Source organism: Sinocyclocheilus anshuiensis, unplaced genomic scaffold (genome assembly GCF_001515605.1).
Source record: "Sinocyclocheilus anshuiensis isolate Anshui unplaced genomic scaffold, SAMN03320099.WGS_v1.1 scaffold186, whole genome shotgun sequence".
Lineage (NCBI taxonomy): Eukaryota > Metazoa > Chordata > Actinopteri > Cypriniformes > Cyprinidae > Sinocyclocheilus > Sinocyclocheilus anshuiensis.
The window spans coordinates 754,935-774,741 of NW_015542355.1; the positions used below are offsets into that span (position 1 = coordinate 754,935).

Consider the following 19,807-nt stretch of genomic DNA (forward strand, 5'->3'; position numbering starts at 1 on the left):
ATGGGCAAATGACAGACTGAAACAACTAAATAATCTTTTATTAAAATAAAATATTTTATTTTGTACGGCCTCCTTTGGCCTTGATAACAGCTTGCATTCTTGCTGACATTGTATTTATGTAATTTTCCCTAGTCTCTGTTGTAGTTGACTTCCAAATAGTTTCTAGTTGTTCCCAAAGACTTGCTTTTGATGAAACTTTTGTGTGATCTATCTTTGAATCCATTAAATCCCAACAATAATTATATTTTAGCATTAGAAATACTACTGTGCCTAAAGAGCTTACACATACTGGTGGATTAACCATTACAGAAACATACAAAAATGATTTTGGTAATCACCAATACTGTTAAGTTTAGGGCAGCTGGGGCACAAACCTTATTCAAAATATGATTTCACCTAGCCTGACATTAATGAGAAAAGAAGAAGAAGAAAAACACCTTATCTACCTTATATTGCTGCCTCTTGTCTGAATTGTAGGATATCAGACCGAATCAGACAATCTAAGATTTGGTCAAAACATGGTTGAAAACTTAAATGATTCCCTTTGAGCTAAATTGACCTGTTTCCCTTACAGAATGTATGCCAGAGTTTTTTTTTATTCAGTTCACTTGTTTACCCAAGAGCTGAAGCAAAACCAATGATACTGCAATTTTATTTTGGAGGATGAAATTCACAAAATTTTCCTAGTTTGAAACTAAGATACAAAACCACTTGTGTAACTGGACTTGTGATTCAAAACCATATAGTTCCTGAGATTAGGGAGACAGTGATCAGGGTTGAAGATGTTTATTGTATGTTGTACTCTTTGCTAACATTTAAATATGTAATTTGTTTATATATCTCTCTTAGTTACCCATTGATCAGTGAAACTTATATTCTGCTGTTTTGTGTATTTCCAGTGTTGATCCTCTCAGTGTTGTGGCATGTAAAATGAGGCCGCATTATGCTAATCTCTTTGGAAAAATACAAAAGCCTGTAAGAACACAGCGAGAATTATGGAGATATAAAAGTAATCCAAATGATTTCTCTTTAAACCAATTTGCTACAGCGGCCATACCTGGTAGGCAGAAACGTGCCGTTAAAGCGCTTAAATGAAATCTCATTGAATTCAGAGTTGTAGCTGCAAAGGGAGCATTTACTTAATTAGCCTGTAAGAGAATAACGCTTGTGGATGTAAGCTTGTGTTTGAGAGCTAGACTAAACCAGGAGAGATAATGCGATAAATAAACAATATGACAATGATGAAAACACAACACTTGAGATTAGAGCTCTACCTCTGCCTGGCCCACATATAACCCACTCACATACGAAGAGAGCAAATGCATACATGAACATGCACACTACCACCCACCTACACATAAACACGCACACAGACAAGCAGCAGCGAAAGTAAACAAGCCTCTTCTGCTCCTTCTAGTACCTCTACTTTAAAGAGTACAGCTGCTTGGTTTCATACTCGCTTTTGACCCACATCCGGTTTCAAAGTGGGAAAAAAAAGGCATGAAAACATTTTCTGAGCCAGGAAACTACTTCCACTCTCCTGGCTGGGCTTTCTAGACACAGACAGAATGGGGACAGTTTAATTTGATGTATGGTGATACAATCACACCTTCTCAGCAGAGCAGAAAGAAAGGTTATGAGGAAAAATGATAACACTTTATTTTACAATGCCTTAATTACCTCAAAATAACTACACAATTATCCTGGGGCCACTCACCGGAGGTCACTCAGTGCCTGGAGCCTGGTGCAAAAAGAAACTACAATAATTACAATGCAAACCTGAGAAAACACCTTCACCTCTGTCTGATAGTTACCAAATTCTCTTGAAGCAAAGCTTTTCTTCTGCTTAACTGGTATGGTGTTGCATTTGCACATTTCACAAATGCCTAAATGAAAGAGGGAGTTGGGTGGAAATATGAATTGGAGGGAGATGGTGTAATATTAGTGGCACCTGGTGCTTTTCACGAGTTCCACTGGTGTTTTTTTTTTTTAACAGATCATACTTATCATTGCAAAATATGATTTGAATATGAATATATGATTTTTATATGAATTATAAAATTACTAAAAGGTGACGCGTATAATTTCTGTCACTGGCAGCACCAAAAAGAACTGTAAAGATAATTTACAAATAATAATAATAATAATAATAATTTTTAAATACATAAAAAAATAAAATGATTACTGTTTTAGAACAACCTTCAAAAACCCTCCCTTTCTGCCACTGGTCAGACAAACAGGGAGTCCCTGTTTGCTTGTTGCATAGCTTGTTCAGTTTTTTTTTCTTGAAACAGTTAGTCTGGCAATGTTTTATTAACGTTTATTACGTTGGTTGTTGTACATATCATGGCAGTTTGGAAATGAAATGTCCAGTGAGTGTCACTATAAGATTAATGCATTATTAAAAACGCATTTGCTGAAGCAACCCTGCAACCCTTTCATCATGTTTCATGGCAATCGTACCTGATCGCATCGCAAGTGCAATGCTGCACCATGTGAGTTACCAAACAAGTTTACTGTCAGAAAAGCCATACATACAGAGCTGGTTATGTAATGCAAAAGTCAAAATGTATTAGTTTGCGAGTCGTAAACTATGGTTCAAGTGTTCTGAGGTCAGAACACAGTATTGGGCAAGGAACTGCATGAAAATACAGTATGTCAATGTTAATCAATAATATGCCCCTTTAATCATAATTTGTATGAAAAATAATAAAAGTTGTTTTACTGCCACCAGTGTTCATTTCAGCTGGAAACTGCAGTGAAATGTATCTATAGATATGTTTTTGTGACAGAAGCATGTTTTTCCAATAAGCCTATGTTGGGTGTTACACACTTCAAACTCCGCGAAGAATGGTGTATGGTTGGTGTCAAAAGATTAGAGTCTCTTGTCCAATGAAAATCAATCTTAACTTCATTTAAATCAATGTTATCTGCTATCTGTATGGACAGCTATCTGTATTGAATAGTGTATATTTATATTCAAAGCAGATCACAAACATCAATAATAGTGCTGTGCTATTATAATTATTTATTTTACACACTGTAAAAAAAATTCTGTAAAATTTACGGTAAAAAAACGGCAGCTGTGGTTGTCGGAATGTTACCATAAAAAATATGATAGCAACATTTTAGGTTTTACGGTATTAACTTAAATTTACAGTTAAATACTGTAATTTCATTAACTGATATAATGTTAATATACCAACCTATTGAAGTATTGAAATCTGTTTTGTACTTTGTAATACACTGATAACCACCAAATGCAGGTGGTGATGAGAAAGTCACATGATGAACCAAAGCCCACCACAAGCAGCTTTTAAATAATAACATATATAGAAGGTGCACAGTGTCATTCACACAAACACTAAACACCATCATGGTGACACACATGAAACTGAAATAATGCAATAAACATTAATTTAACTACATTAGGTGTAAAATACAACCCTAACTGATAAGAAAAAAACTAAGAAGAAACAGTTATTTCAACAAAAAAAACTGTAATGCATGGAATTCTGGTTATTTACAGTTATTCACTGTCAATTATACAGTCTTTTTCACTTCCAAAAAACGGTATACTACCGTAAAATTACATGTAATGTCCAATACAGTTTTTCACCGTATGTAGTAATTTACCGTTAACAATTTAACAGGTTTTTACTGTAGCATTTTTACAGTCTTTTACCGTTAAATTAACGGTAATTTTTAATTCCAGTCTCCTGACTCACCCTGAGAGGTCTCCAACACCTCAAATCATGCAGTAATTTATTTCAGCCTCCTCTGCCCTTAACGATGGGCTTTGGTGCCGCCACATTGATCAGCCTCCACTTCTCCTGTGACTCATCCCTGGCTACTCTCCCTGTTAGCATCAAAACTTAATGTGAGATCTGACATCGGTTCTCACAACCACACTTATTTAGATGTATGACCTTTCCAGAAGACAATGACAAATCAATAAGCAGCTTTGCTTCCTCAAAGTCTAATTAAAACAAGCATGGGGTGACTCAAAGGGCAGAGGGAGCTGGGAGAAACTAGCATGTACGGCGTATAGTACGTGACTGCTTCATATGTACACATGACATTTACAAGTTGCATTTGTGTTGTTTGTTCTCTCAGTTTCAGATTTATCCATCCCTAAACCTTAAGTAAAAATAACTAACTGTGGATGGTCATGCAGGTCAGATGGCCTCTTGCAGTCTAAATAGAAGGTTCTTTGCTCGAATAAGCTGCAATGTGGATGAGGCATGAGTTAAAAATCTGACTATGCAAAATTATACTGTTGATAAAATAAGTTCACTTAGATCCAGTGCTATTAGAAGCAAAATAGAGGCAAAGTTTAAATTAAACATAATGTTTGTACCACTGCCATGAGAAAAAAAAAACCTTGCTAAAACTATTTAAAAACTAGTGGAAAATGCTAAAATCATCTCTGCATTCATAAATAACGTCTTACTGGAATAAAGATAAACAACTCAAAGAATAAACACAGATGTTTCTGTTTTGGCATGTAGTTTCTTTCAAAAAAAGTTTCTTCCAGGTGCAATGTGACATTTCCTGTGACAACCAAATTGTTTGTCCACATTTAATACAAACCTGCTACACAGAAGAAATTTAAGATTGAATATACATTTATAATATAATATATGACAAAATGTTCTGCTGAAGAGAAACAGAAACATAATTTTTAATTTTAACTTCATGAAATAGCTAAAAGAGAGATCAAACGTGTGAAATGTTAAATGTGCTTTAAGTACAACAAGGCATCTCTTGAATTAGCATAATTTGCTGCAATTAGATTTGTCACTCTCTGATTTTCAGATACCCTGGGTTCACTTTCAATACAAAAGCTGTCAGCAGAGCTTGAACAGAATTCTCTGGTAAATTAACACACATCATTGTTCTCTACGTGACGATGCTTGATTTGAAATTATAAACACTACGACAGCATAGATGTTTTGAAATGGATGTTGTTTTAGATTCATTTTCATTTTGCAAGCTATAATGGGAGTTACCAAATAGTAAATGATCATTCTCATCAACTATACACATTATAGGTAAAACTAGATAAAAAATTTTTTTACACATTAAAGTTGCTAATCTCCAAAAAGACTCTCAGCTTGCAGTATGCAGTCGCAGAAGAGAAAAACAGATTGACGCATCTCATATCTTGCCACAGTTTGTTGTAGTGTCAGACTCAAAAGCCTGTGAAGGGATTTTAACAGGCTTTACAAAGGGACACGCAATGATGAATTAGCTATGTTTAAAAATTAGTCAGAGTCGGACTCATAGGAGCAGCACACGATGACACATTATTAAGCTGTTATGAAGCACTTGCATTGCTGAGTTTCCAGGCTAACGCTCCATAACTGCGTCACGGGGGGCTGCCACATGGAGAAACCCACCGAGACCAATCATGTCAGGCAAAATGAGACTCCATCGCCTCCACGCAAAATACATTCCAGACACAGGCAGCGGCCGTTTCATCCCATTTGAATTATTAATGATCAAAGATCAGGTGGAATGAGCAGAATTTGTTGGGTTGGTGATTTAGGTGGACGAGCACAGAAAGCATCAAGTGGGGGTCGCGCACACCTGTCTGCTTTTCAGCTGAAAAACTACCACGATTTGACGCGCCTTTGAGAAACATTGGCACTGCGTGTAAGCTAATTTCTCCCCTTGACCCCCATTTCCTCTTCAGGCATTGGCTTCTCATTTTTCTCTGAGCCATTGCGTGTGGCCGTTGGGAAGCGAAGCTAAGCCTGCATTACCTCAGACAACCTCATCTGCAGACAACAAGCCTTATTTGACATGGTCACTGAGGCATGGCTAGTTTCTTACTGAATATTTGAAAGCAACAAACACAAGGGAAAAAATAAAGCACCTTCTCTTCCGGCTATAAAACAATGAGATTTTTTCAAAAACAAGAGGTAAGAAAACATGTCAAAAAGTCCAATCCAACAATACTGGTAGAAAATCCCTGAAAAGCAGCATGAAAAATACTTGGACACTATTTGCTTCAATATAGATGCATCCAAGAGCTGCAATAAAAAACAAATTGCAATCCTATATGAAAGAGTAATATTATTACTCATTACATTGTTCATAGAGAATGGCTCTTGTGGTTTCAACCTTACCAATGCAAACACAGATCTAAGAGAAAAAAATGTTTAGCATACAAAGACACATTTTAAGACAAAGTTACAATTGTGAGATAAAATCACAATATCAGAAAACTGCAACTGTAAAATGTAAAGTAACATTTTGAGATATAAAATTGGATTGGATTAAAGTTGCAATTATGAAATATGAAGTTGCAACTGTGAGATGTAAAGTCACATTTGTAAGATATAAATTCACAAACATGATATACAGTTAAGTTTGTTAGATGTGTCAAGTTGTGAAATATAAAGTTGCAAATGTGAGATCCTAAGGCAGACTTGTCAGATGCTAAGTCACTTTTGTGAGATATAAAGTTGCAATTGTAAGATGTAAAGTCACATTTGTGAGATATAAAGTCACAGATCTGTTACTATTAAGTTTTGAAATACAAAGTTGCAAATGTGAGATCTAAAGTCACACTCGTGAGATACAGTCACATTGGTAAAATAATATCACAATTGTGAGATACTAAATTGTTATTGTGAGAAACTGTGTAAAGTCACAATTGAAGTCCCAATTGTGAGATATAAAATAACAATTGTAAGATAAGGTGCTATGTGAGATACAAACAATATATTTGCAATATGTTGCAAACAAGATTTTAAGTCACAATCGTGAAATATAATTGCATTTGTGAAATAGAGAGTTGCAACTGTGAGATATAAAGTCATTAACCTTTTTTCTTTCTCCACAAAAACAAAACAAAAACACCTTCCATAAATAACACACTGATCAACTATGTTCAAGTGGGCATGAAAGCAAGTTCATGGTGTCAGCATTCCGAACTTAAAAATGCTTATGCTGTGCAGCTCCAGGCCTGGTTTATGAGTGCAAATGCTAAACCAACCAGCTACGTTGTGGAAATTCTAAACAAGATCAATAGAACACAAATGATTCAGTACATATATGATTCACACACACGCATCTGTCTGAAAACAGACCCAATTTTTTAAAAAATTCTGAAGAGCTCACTGTCTTCCTTAAGTTCTGTCTTAGTGTATGAGAACCCACCAAGTACAACGGGAGCCCACCAAATTAAACCCATTAGAGTGGGATATTCCCACTGACACCGCAGCTTGTGGGTGCTCACAAACTGCACATGATGAGTGCAAATCCATTTTCTAAAGTGCCAAATGGTGCAATGTCATCTGTAGGGGACAAATCCAGTCTGCCATATGCTGTGAATGAAGAACCGGCAAACTACAACAACAGCTGGCCACTTGAAGACACAATTTTCATTGCTGCATTGTGTAACCGCAGATCCGTCTAATTCAATTATCATTAAAGATGTAAAAATATTGCTCTTGTACGAGTGCATGGCAAGAGTGCATTTATACACCCTGCATTACGAGGCACGTTTACTCATGTAAGTAATTATATATTCGAATGTTCATCACACATGCACTGCATGAAAATAAAAGCGACATTTTCATGTCCCAACTTTTTCACACAATGCTTTCTTTGTTGCCCGTGACAGCTCTACCTCTGCAAATAGTATGCACCGCAATAACAGTATGACTGCAATTCAGTGGGAACTCCACAATATCAGACCTCTGTGCAACCGGCATGCCAATAAAATCTTCACAATGCCAAATTAAAGTTCTTGAACTTTCCACTGCATCTTGAGGAAAAAAATCAGTTATCTTCAATATCAGTGCAGTGCACTCAAAGACATTCTTCAAACAATTCGATAAGCACTTTTCAAAATGCATTTTCTGTTTCCAAAAATGTATTGCACCCTCTGAAGAGTGCAACTGCCTTTCATATATTGACATCTTATTTTCTGTCTTTTCATGCCAATGTTTGTCAATAGCAATTTTCAGTGGTTAAATTTCTCTTGCCAACATAACAGGTTATGGAATCAGCTCAAACTAAAAATTAAATGGCCCACAAAATGATGAAATATGCAATATGTGTTATTGCAAGCTATTTATATGCTAATTTATGAGATTAGTTAAATAAGTGTAACACCATTACGTGTATTTAACGCAATTAAACATTTATCTAATTTGACATTAAAACTGCTTTATTCTGTTCTGTCTTTCAAAGAAGTGTAAATGAGAAGGACCTTCTAAATGTCAGTTTTAGTTATTAATCAATCCCATTATTCACGATTCATTAATCTGTCAACATACATTTTTTGGGGTTTTATGATTATTAAAATGTTTTTGCTCTAAGAAAAATGCTTCTTTTAAGAACTTTTCACTGAAAGGTTCTTTGGCGAACACAAAATGGTTCTTCTATGGCATTGCTGCAATTGTGAGATAAAAAGTCATAATGTAAGATGTAAAGTCAGATTCATGAGATATTAAGTAGCATTTGTTAGATATAAAATCACAACTGTGAGATAAAATCACAATGTGAGATAAAGTCTCGATTGTGATAATATATTTGTGATATATAAAGTTGCAGTTGTGAGATATAAAGTTGCATTAAACCTCATTTTGGAAACTTTAGTGTAGTTAAAAGTTTTTACCAGTAGACTCAGCAAGACTTTGTCATACTATTTACTGAAAAAACTATTTTCTCACTACAGTGAGACTGCTCATATCAGGAACAGAAAGTCCACACACCTACTGATTTATTGTGTTTTGCTTTGCACTGACCCTCTAGTGCTAATGTTTCTGTTAGGATTGTTCTAGTCTTTCCACTGATGGACTGAGACTAAAAAAAACATCTCTAGTCCGACACATCACAACATGTGTAGCACATGCACATAATATAAACTTTTGTCTGCTGCATTACCTAACTGATTTAGAATTTTGCTTTTCAATCTTGCTTTTCATTTGATTTTGTTCACTTTGTTTTTACTGATCTGAATACCTTGATCTGTACTGTACTGTACTGTATGTGGAATCATTTCTCAGTCTACTTCTGATTTGTGCATTGGGATAAAACTGCTCATAACTGCTGGTCTAGGATCAGTTTCTCCTACCCAAATCCAAACCTTAACTATACATCTGATAGGGAAATCTGATTGATGAGTGGCTGTGGGGGGAAAAAAAAGTCTCTAATTTCAAATGTTCCACTGTGCAATTCATGGAATAAAAGATTACATTTATTTAGATACTCAAATACTTCAGTTTATCCTTAGAATTCTGTAATTGAAGAAGATCAACATTTAGCTGTGTCGACAGAGCTGCTGAACAATCCAGAAAAATTAATATTCAGGTTTTCACTTCAGCTGTAAAAGTTGACAGAAAAAAAGAGAACAAAACATCCCTCACGTCTTATTTCTTTCATTAGGAATCACATACAAATGTCAACACAGATAACGTGCTATTGCTGCAAGCTGGCTGACATTAAATGACACCCTGTGCACAGACTTTTATATTGCTTTCTCTGCAAAGTGATTTTGCAGGCTGAATCTTTTCTTTTCTTGCCTGGCTCGTGTACAGCTGTGGTTTCCATTATAACAGCTGAATTAAAATGCAGCCAGTGTCCTGGAAGTCGGGTAGTGGAGGAAGACATGAATACGTAGTAAACGTGGGGGATTTACTCTCAGCTGTGCTGAGACTGCTTGACATTATTTGATGTCAGATCCAAAACCCCTTCAAAAATGATCCAAGATTTACTTTCTTTATCTGAAGTTTGACATATTTCTAAATATCTAATTGAAAGAAAATTATGAAGAGTCATGTGTGTAGCCACTACCTACTGATGAATAGAAAATGAGACATTAACATAAAAACTGTATATTGAATGAAACTGATTGAGACTTCTTTTTATTTGCACACCAAAATCAGGTCATATCTCACAAGATACAATAGATAATTCAGCCCATGACCATGAGTGAGCTTCAATATAAGAGACAGTTCACCCAAAATCTAATCTGTCATCATTTATTCAGTTTTTAAACACCAAAAGGGACTAAAAGCCTCTCTATGAGTCCTGCGGTCAATCTATATATCCCAGGTCAATTGTGTGGCATAGACTGAAATTAAAGTCCATAATTACGGAATGTTTATTTTAGATGAGCTATCACTTTGAGAAACATAATTAGTTACATTGCCGAGAAAATTAACAATGCTATATTTCCAGTAAACAGTACTGCAAAATAAAGAAAGTCTTCCTTTACCTTTTCCCTCACTTTTTGAAGAACGGAATTTCCACAGAATGCTGGGTTCAGGTCGCCCGATGGCCAGACACATGAGGCTTACGTTACTGCCTTCGTTCACTGAAACATCCGTGGATATGTTTACAATCCTGGCAGGAACTGCAAAAAACCAACATAATGCAACACTGTAATCACACATTTGATAAAACTTCTGCAAAAAAAATGTTGGCACTTAAGTGATTAATCATCAATTAACAAAAAAATCATGACATCATCAGCACCCGGAGGATGTTTTAAACATATCTTTAATCAAGATATTATTAAAATATCTTAATAATATTATATTTTTCGCTATTCGATTTAATAGATGTGTAAGGCTGAACCCTGTTCACGCAGATGCAAGTTACATTTACATTTTCTGTTTTCTCTTGAAAATTCTTCTGCAAAAGTCTTGCAACGATTTCCCAGGGCATGTTGTTATATATATTTTATTAGGTTGTATGCTTTTATAAAGAAAAACAAACATAATACAAGCAGTGTACAAAGCAAAAGAAAAACATAGTTTTTATAAAAAATATAGATCTCATATTCAGATTGTTGTGACTTGTGGTGACATCTTTGAAAATTATGATATGTACTACTGTAAGAGTCTACAGTAGTACATACATAAAACAGCAAAAACAGTAATATTGTGAAATATTATTATATATTTTTTAAATAACTGTTTTCTGTTTTTATATCTGTTAAAATGTCATTTATTCCTGTTATAGCGAAGATGAATTTTCATCAGACATTAGGTCTTCAGTGTCAAATGATCTTTCAGAAATAATTCTAATATGCTGATTTGATGCTCAGAAAACATTTTAAGGATTCTTTGATGAATAGTAAGTTCAAAAAATGGCATAAAATAATAATAAAAAAAAAACTTTTATAACGTTATTTTTATAGTTTTATACGTCACAATTAGTCAATTTAATGCATCCGTCCTGAATAAAATTATACGTTCTTTAAAAAAAAGTCTTTATATACATCATTTATAGTTATATATTTGTTATTCTCCCCTTCATAGACTGGTGTTATAACTATGATTCTAATTTGAATTATGTGATTCTGGAATCCAAGGTCTGTTCTTTATAACAATTCTGACAACAATTTAATTAGGTGGTTGTCCTCTAACATTGAATTTGAAACCCTAGAGTTTTGAAATCCTTCCGATTCTAGAACCATACAGTAATTGAATTGATTGTACATCAATCACATGATTCTGTAAGCTTTGTAGATAAATCTACATTCAGTCCATTAGAATAACGCCTCAATATTACACGCTGTCGTTTGATTGACGTGATAAGATGAGCAGGTCATGCTCTGTTAAGGTAATGTTGTTTATAACTTGACTGAAACTGGAAATGGTACCCAGACAGTCTGTCAGTTTTCTTGACTGTGTTCCATGTTTTAGTCTGAATAAACCAACCAGCCAGTATCTCAGAGATATTTAGTTGGCATCCTATCAGCCTGCCTCATATGGGAGTCCGCTATCTGTGTTTGCTGGAAAAGTAAATATTTTATGGTTAATTCTGTTTAGTGAAGTTTTAGTGAGTCATCCAAATAGGCACAAAAATGTTCTTAAGGGATGTCACTCACTCACACACACAGGTACACCAACATGCACAAACACACTACAATATGACTGAATAATTGATCTGCAAAAGAAGTCTGGACTGCAAGCGAAAAAACAGCTGCTAACACAGATACTGAGGTCAGCGTCTTCCAAGTTTCTGCAATTTAACTGCTGATTCGCTCACATACCATTGAATATTAGCATATTAATGGCAATGATTCAGACAAATGTGTAATGGAAAACATAAATTAATTTAGTTTCAAATAAATCCAGTTATCCACGTAAACCACCAGTGTATGACAATATTGTGTCTTATCTATCAAATCATAACAGCAGGGGGAAAGGCCTGATGGGACTAATTACATTTTTACTCCAGAACAATAATTTTTCTGCCTATAATAAAATTGAAAATACTTCAAAAGAACGAGTTTCACAAGTTACTTTAGCTGTAGTGAGTTTGTGTGTGTGTATGGCACTAGGTTGACGCAATGAAATTGGCCAAAATGGAATCATTCATCATTCAAAGTGGTATATGGGTATTTTCTGTCTCCTGTCTCTGACAGGGTTATTATAGGTTCAACTTCAACTAAAACCATAAAAAGTCAAGTTCATTACTTGAAATAAAATAAAGTTTAACTGAACAGAAATAAAATATATATATATATTAGGGATGCACCGAATGTTCGGCAACCGAAATTATTATAAGCGAAAAGACCGAATAAATTGTACCGAACAATGATATGACGCGATCAAATAACAACCAGTGTAGAGTGAGAGGTGCGCACTCTTTATTATGCAGCACACACATCAGCAGTGTGGAAGCAACTGTCGGAGAAAGACGCAAAAATCATTACAAGCACCGACAGCGAGAGACTGTTTAGTACTGCATCGCATGTCTTCGATGAGAAGAGGAAGGGGTGATTGTTGCTGGTTCTTTAAAAAAAAGTCTTTATATACATCATTTATAGTTATATATTTGTTATTCTCCCCTTCATAGACTGGTGTTATAACTATGATTCTAATTTGAATTATGTGATTCTGGAATCCAAGGTCTGTTCTTTATAACAATTCTGACAACAATTTAATTAGGTGGTTGTCCTCTAACATTGAATTTGAAACCCTAGAGTTTTGAAATCCTTCCGATTCTAGAACCATACAGTAATTGAATTGATTGTACATCAATCACATGATTCTGTAAGCTTTGTAGATAAATCTACATTCAGTCCATTAGAATAACGCCTCAATATTACACGCTGTCGTTTGATTGACGTGATAAGATGAGCAGGTCATGCTCTGTTAAGGTAATGTTGTTTATAACTTGACTGAAACTGGAAATGGTACCCAGACAGTCTGTCAGTTTTCTTGACTGTGTTCCATGTTTTAGTCTGAATAAACCAACCAGCCAGTATCTCAGAGATATTTAGTTGGCATCCTATCAGCCTGCCTCATATGGGAGTCCGCTATCTGTGTTTGCTGGAAAAGTAAATATTTTATGGTTAATTCTGTTTAGTGAAGTTTTAGTGAGTCATCCAAATAGGCACAAAAATGTTCTTAAGGGATGTCACTCACTCACACACACAGGTACACCAACATGCACAAACACACTACAATATGACTGAATAATTGATCTGCAAAAGAAGTCTGGACTGCAAGCGAAAAAACAGCTGCTAACACAGATACTGAGGTCAGCGTCTTCCAAGTTTCTGCAATTTAACTGCTGATTCGCTCACATACCATTGAATATTAGCATATTAATGGCAATGATTCAGACAAATGTGTAATGGAAAACATAAATTAATTTAGTTTCAAATAAATCCAGTTATCCACGTAAACCACCAGTGTATGACAATATTGTGTCTTATCTATCAAATCATAACAGCAGGGGGAAAGGCCTGATGGGACTAATTACATTTTTACTCCAGAACAATAATTTTTCTGCCTATAATAAAATTGAAAATACTTCAAAAGAACGAGTTTCACAAGTTACTTTAGCTGTAGTGAGTTTGTGTGTGTGTATGGCACTAGGTTGACGCAATGAAATTGGCCAAAATGGAATCATTCATCATTCAAAGTGGTATATGGGTATTTTCTGTCTCCTGTCTCTGACAGGGTTATTATAGGTTCAACTTCAACTAAAACCATAAAAAGTCAAGTTCATTACTTGAAATAAAATAAAGTTTAACTGAACAGAAATAAAATATATATATATATTAGGGATGCACCGAATGTTCGGCAACCGAAATTATTATAAGCGAAAAGACCGAATAAATTGTACCGAACAATGATATGACGCGATCAAATAACAACCAGTGTAGAGTGAGAGGTGCGCACTCTTTATTATGCAGCACACACATCAGCAGTGTGGAAGCAACTGTCGGAGAAAGACGCAAAAATCATTACAAGCACCGACAGCGAGAGACTGTTTAGTACTGCATCGCATGTCTTCGATGAGAAGAGGAAGGGGTGATTGTTGCTGATTTACTGTATGATGATTGAAATCGCGAAATGGCCTTAAACAGTTAGGTTAGTAAATAAACTGCAGAACATTATGTTTTCTAATACACGCACGCATTGCATGTATTCTGACAGCGCTGCACGAACTCGCCACAGATCTGCTTGTTAACCAGGGCTCAAAGTCCAAAGCGCGAGGAAAATCTGCGCTAAAACAGTGTTACTCGTCAGTTGCTCAGTCATATTTTTATGAATTTTTACAAGGCACGTGACAATGCGATACGTACGACGTATTCGTAATGAGACTCATTTATAAATCTGCTGTTGTCAACAAAAAGAAGCATTAAGGTCTTCCTGCGCATTTCCACCAAAATAAAAGTTGACAAAAAGCAAGAACTCCAACAAACATATATATATATATATAATACTATTTTAGTTGCAAAGGCATTTCTCATTTTCATTGTTTAACTTAATATACTAAAATACCTAAAACTCAAACTGAAATAAAAAATTTATAAATTTTATAGACTTATTTAAAACAAATTTGATTTATTTTAATTTATTTATACATTTTAATTAGCGTTAACCCAACTAAAATGTATTATTATTATTATTATTAAAATAATTCTCATTTGTGGTTTTCTTTTCTATGGATTTTTTATTATTTTTGGAGGGTAGAAATTCAGATCACAAATGAAGTAACCCATTTCTGCTCATTTGTTCTGCATTTTTCTGCATTCATGCAGGTGTCAATGTTGAAACTGTAAAATAAAATTAAAAAGAAAACACTAAATAATTGTAAATACTAATTATTTAACTTAATATGTGAATATTTACTTGAAATAAAAATAAAAATTAAGAATATAAATACATGCTAAAATAAAGCCATAGCCTACTTTTTTTTTCTCTATTTTTTTTCTTCAGAAATACATCACATTTTAAAAGCAAAATGCAAACAAGGATTCATTTTGACTTCAAGAAACAGCTACTAAAAAAAGTTGTTAATGTGGCTACCTTTAGTTAGTAACCCCCAAAACTGGCATGTGTGCATGTGTTACATCAAAGGTATTGTTTCATGCTTGTATCTCAGTCGATAATTGATGGCTTCAGCTTTCTAACCATGAATCCCAAATTCAGGTCACTGTTTCAAACACACCAGTTTGAGCTCTTCAAAAAAGACAGAGTACAGAGTTCAGAGCATGAACAGACAGAAAGACTATACTAACATTTTCCAAAGAGACAGACGCAAGTCTAGTTATATAACTCAGGTTACATCTCCTCATGACTGTGTGTGTTTGTGGTAAACTGCTGAAAATGAATCATTCTCAGCCAAATGACAAGCCTCAACCCTCCTCAAATTCATGATGAAGTATATTTCTGTCTCATACTTGCAGAAATTCCCACCATCTCTGAGCAATACCTGTATTTTTAATTGGACTTGCACTGGGCTAAAATAACTGCAGAAGGCGGGAAACCCACAGAAATCAGTGGGAGAAAAACTCATTCTTGAGCTGCCTCTGGTGATATAGCTTCCGCTAATGTTTCACCCGGGCAAATTGCACTGGCTTCGTCTCTACATTTATATTCTCATAACCCCACTAAATCTTTCCAATGGCTCATTACTGCTCTTTAAAATGAGAAAAAAAGAGCTGCCTCCTGATACAATGCTGAAAACTGAAGCATACTATATAGAAAACCGCAACAAGGGACTGCAAAAGCAGCAGCCGTAAACATATGGCAACAAGGGAATGCTGAGTTGAAGACAAAAAATAATCACTATAAATTTTATAGCAAACTTTTGAAAGGAAAAATGCATAGCACAATAATATACAATTGTTTTTATAGTAAACTTTTGAAAGGAAAAATGCATAGCACAATAATATACAATTATTTTTATAGTAATTGTAAAATAAAATACAAATCATTACACTTTCTTTATAGAAACATTATTATTATTAATTAATAGTGTTCAGAAGCTACTTTAGTGAATAATTATTAATGAATTATTCATTGATCCTAGAACTAATTATTCATTCATTAAGAACTAAGTTCTTAATGTCTTTCTGAAAGTGAAAGATTACAAAATTAAGAAATTGTTACTAGAAATCATATATAAATGAAGTAGTTTTATTTGAAATAATGTATTTATTTTTATTGAATTAAAGTTTTCTTATGAATATATAACTATTAATAAAATATATTTTGAAGCTGCTAATAAGTCTCTGTATTGAAGGCCATTACAAAGCAATATGACAACATGAAGTTTTGCCACTGATACAGAGCAGTCAACCAAGACGCTTGTGTTTTCCTCTAATATCTTTTAAAGGATAAAGACTGGCAGCAGTCAATTTCCATATGGCTTCCTATTCCGAAATGACACAGCCCATATCCTTGGAGAATCCACTGGTCAAAAAGGTGTCAATCATCAAACTGCAAAATGTATGGGAATCTTTTTTTTTTTTTTTCAACCATCACTATGGAGTGACAGTGTCGATCATTGTAGACTATGTTGTAAAACTACAGCGATGAAAATACCACCAAAAGCCTCCTCTTCAATGTCTAAAAGATTGCAATGTCAAACCGCTGACGCCTGTGGGTTATTGTCAGGAATGTTTCAAAGCATTTAGCATATCATTCACCTTGTTCTTATGCATGCGGAAAGCTTTTAATAGATCTCTCAGGAAAAGGCAAGACAGTCAGAGAAGCCTGTAATTTTGTAAAAGAAAATCAAAATGTCTTTAAATGCTCCATTAGAAAGTCCAAAAAGAAAAAAAAAAATCTAATTTAGACCAACATACATTACATATTATATAACTACCCTATCTGCCTCCATGGATTTATTTATTATGTTGTAATATTACTGGTTTGCTCTTAGCTCAATGGGGAAATCAAACAACTAGGGTGTTTTCATATAACACATGCTGAGTGAACATTATGGTGTGTTTTGTGCAGTGATTGCCTCTTCACTCCTTTCTAATAACAATACTAATGAGTCACATTGTGCCATCAGAGCAAGCTACAGGTCTCTCGCCTCAGAAGAGAGCAGCTTGTTTAGCTGCTTTCCGTTATTACAGTTGTGGAGAAAAGCAATCACCCTACTGCAATCCCATCTCAATCACATCTATCTGGCACTGCTGCGGCTGAAACAGCTCAAAACATTAACAATGGCACTGTTTCGAGGTTGATAAAAAAGCAGGATCAACTGTCCCTCGTTATCGACAGTTATTCAGTAAACTGGTGGATTATTATTGGCAGAAAGTTATTCCAGTTTGCAGCCTATTGTGGCCCTGAACCACCTGCTTAGGTGACAGGAAAGGTCTGTCTGACCAATCACAGCTTACTCCACAATACTACTAATTTAAAAGTGCAGGTGAATAAAATACAATAATACTGATTTAAAACTATTAGTAAAAAACTGCTGATTTAAACAAACTCACTGTACAGAAAAGACAGAACAAATTGTCAGAAATGGGTGTACTGGACTGCATTTGTGATCAAAATTTCTGTATATACTTACACAGATAATTAGTTTATACTGTATAATAATAATAATAATAATAATTTCTGCCCTCCAAAAATAATTAGTACCATAAAAAAGAAAACCACAAATGGACTATTTCAATATTAATAATGATAAAAAAATAAAAAATAAATAAAAATCCTATGGTTAACAGCAATTCAAATATATAAATAATTAGATAATTAAAAAATATATATTTTAAATATATAGATGCTGTAAGTAATTCTCTGGTAGTTAATGTTTAAAGACGTGAACATATGCAGATGCAGATTCTAATATCAAGCCTCCACAGTACTATTTTAGCTATGATAGCGGAACATTTCTAAATGTGGCATTTCCTGCCTCATGTGTCTGAACTCCCACAGTCTCCCACAAAACCTGTATTTTCAATTGGCCTCGCAGAGGGTTGAAATAACTGAAGCAGAAGGCAGGGCACCCACAGAACTCAGTGGGTGAAAAAAAGATTCCCACTCTGCCTCTGGTGATATAGCTGCTGCTAATGTGTCACCCAGGCAAATTGCACTGGTTTTGTCCTCCCATTTATATTCTTATAACCCTACTGAATCTTTCCAATGGCTCATTACTGCTCTTTAAAATGAGGAAAAGAGCTACTCCTCAATCCAGTAACAAGAGCTGAAGCTTATTACACAAATGTGCAGTGAATTGAGAGGCCGTCTTATCCTTCTCCCCATGGAGAAGAAAGTTCGAGACTAATCTAAAACAGAGACATGTCATTACACTTGAGCAAACGAAAGACGATAATCCCACTTGTTGTTTACAGGGCCATCTAATTAAATTGCCACGCTTTTGCCCTCTGATACATAATAGTGTATATGACATCCTACTCATCAGGTAATACATGTTGAATCGCTTTAATAAAATAGTGCAACGAAAGTGCTTTGATCAGGATGAACATTCAAGAGCTGTGTTTCAAACCCTAGCGAGCTGTATAGGGAGCATCCTAACTTAAACAGAACCTCTTAAGTGACAAATAGCACTGACAAAGCTAACTAGGTTTTGCAGCGCAGCTACATTTGTTTAGTTTTTTGCTCGACTTCAAATAAATGATGCTTTTAACTGTGTGTAAACTCTAGTGCAAATTAAGCTTCTGATGATCCTCTATGCCTCCCGTGAAGACCTCCAGCTAATGGAACATATGGAGTGCGATCATCACCTTTCATGCATTACCTGCACTGAGCTGAATTCATCCTTCCCCTTTTCCCACTTGAGTCGCACTTTCCTTCTTATCCTCACCGTTCCTTCGTTTGCTAACAGTCTTGGACTCCCTGCATGGCCTGCACATGTCTCTGTTTACCCGTGCTCTGTCGTCTCATCCTCTACCTTTGGCTCGCAAACTTGGAATGGTGAAGAACTGTTCTTTTTTTTAATCTGCTTCAGAAAAATCTGCATGTATTCTAAAAAATAAATATATTCTCAAATAAATAAACACAAAAAAATGTATTATTAATAAAATAAAGACATTATTAATAAAATAATATTATAAATAAAGTAATACATAAATATACTGTATTTAAATATAAACAAAAATACTGAAAATAATAATATATATATATATATATATATTAGGGTTGGGCTGATAGACGATGCCATCGCTGATGGCTGATAGACATCACGATGTTGAGCCGGCATCGTGATCCCCCCCCATTCCCCCCGCATCCCCAGATGCACCATCTGTCTACACTGGACGCAACAAAGAGACCGTTGAAAATCATTTGAAATTTGTGTCAGCAGCACGTCATAAATAGAACGCGGCAGCAGTTTACTGTCGGGGATTTGACGTGTCACGCCGGATCCAGTGTAGACAGCATCACTGATTTTTAATGAGTTCTATAGACTGATCTATATATAATAAATCTCTATTATAGAGCAGTGGTTCTATAGTAGTTTGTCGCGCTGCGCCGCGCTGTACGCGTCCGGTGTAGACACGGTGTTAGGAATCGTGTTTTCCCTTATAAGGATTCACACTTCGGGCACACCCCTC

General features: G+C 35.0%; 1 protein-coding gene across 1 annotated transcript in view; it reads right to left on the minus strand.

Moving 5' to 3' along the window:
• LOC107691701 (opioid-binding protein/cell adhesion molecule-like) overlaps nt 1-19,807 on the minus strand; it is a 75,475-nt gene that overhangs the window by 17,525 nt on the left and 38,143 nt on the right. The window contains exon 3 of the mRNA XM_016490478.1: nt 10,238-10,375. Within this exon, the coding sequence (XP_016345964.1) occupies nt 10,238-10,375 (138 nt within the window). The remainder of the gene's footprint in view (nt 1-10,237; nt 10,376-19,807) is intronic.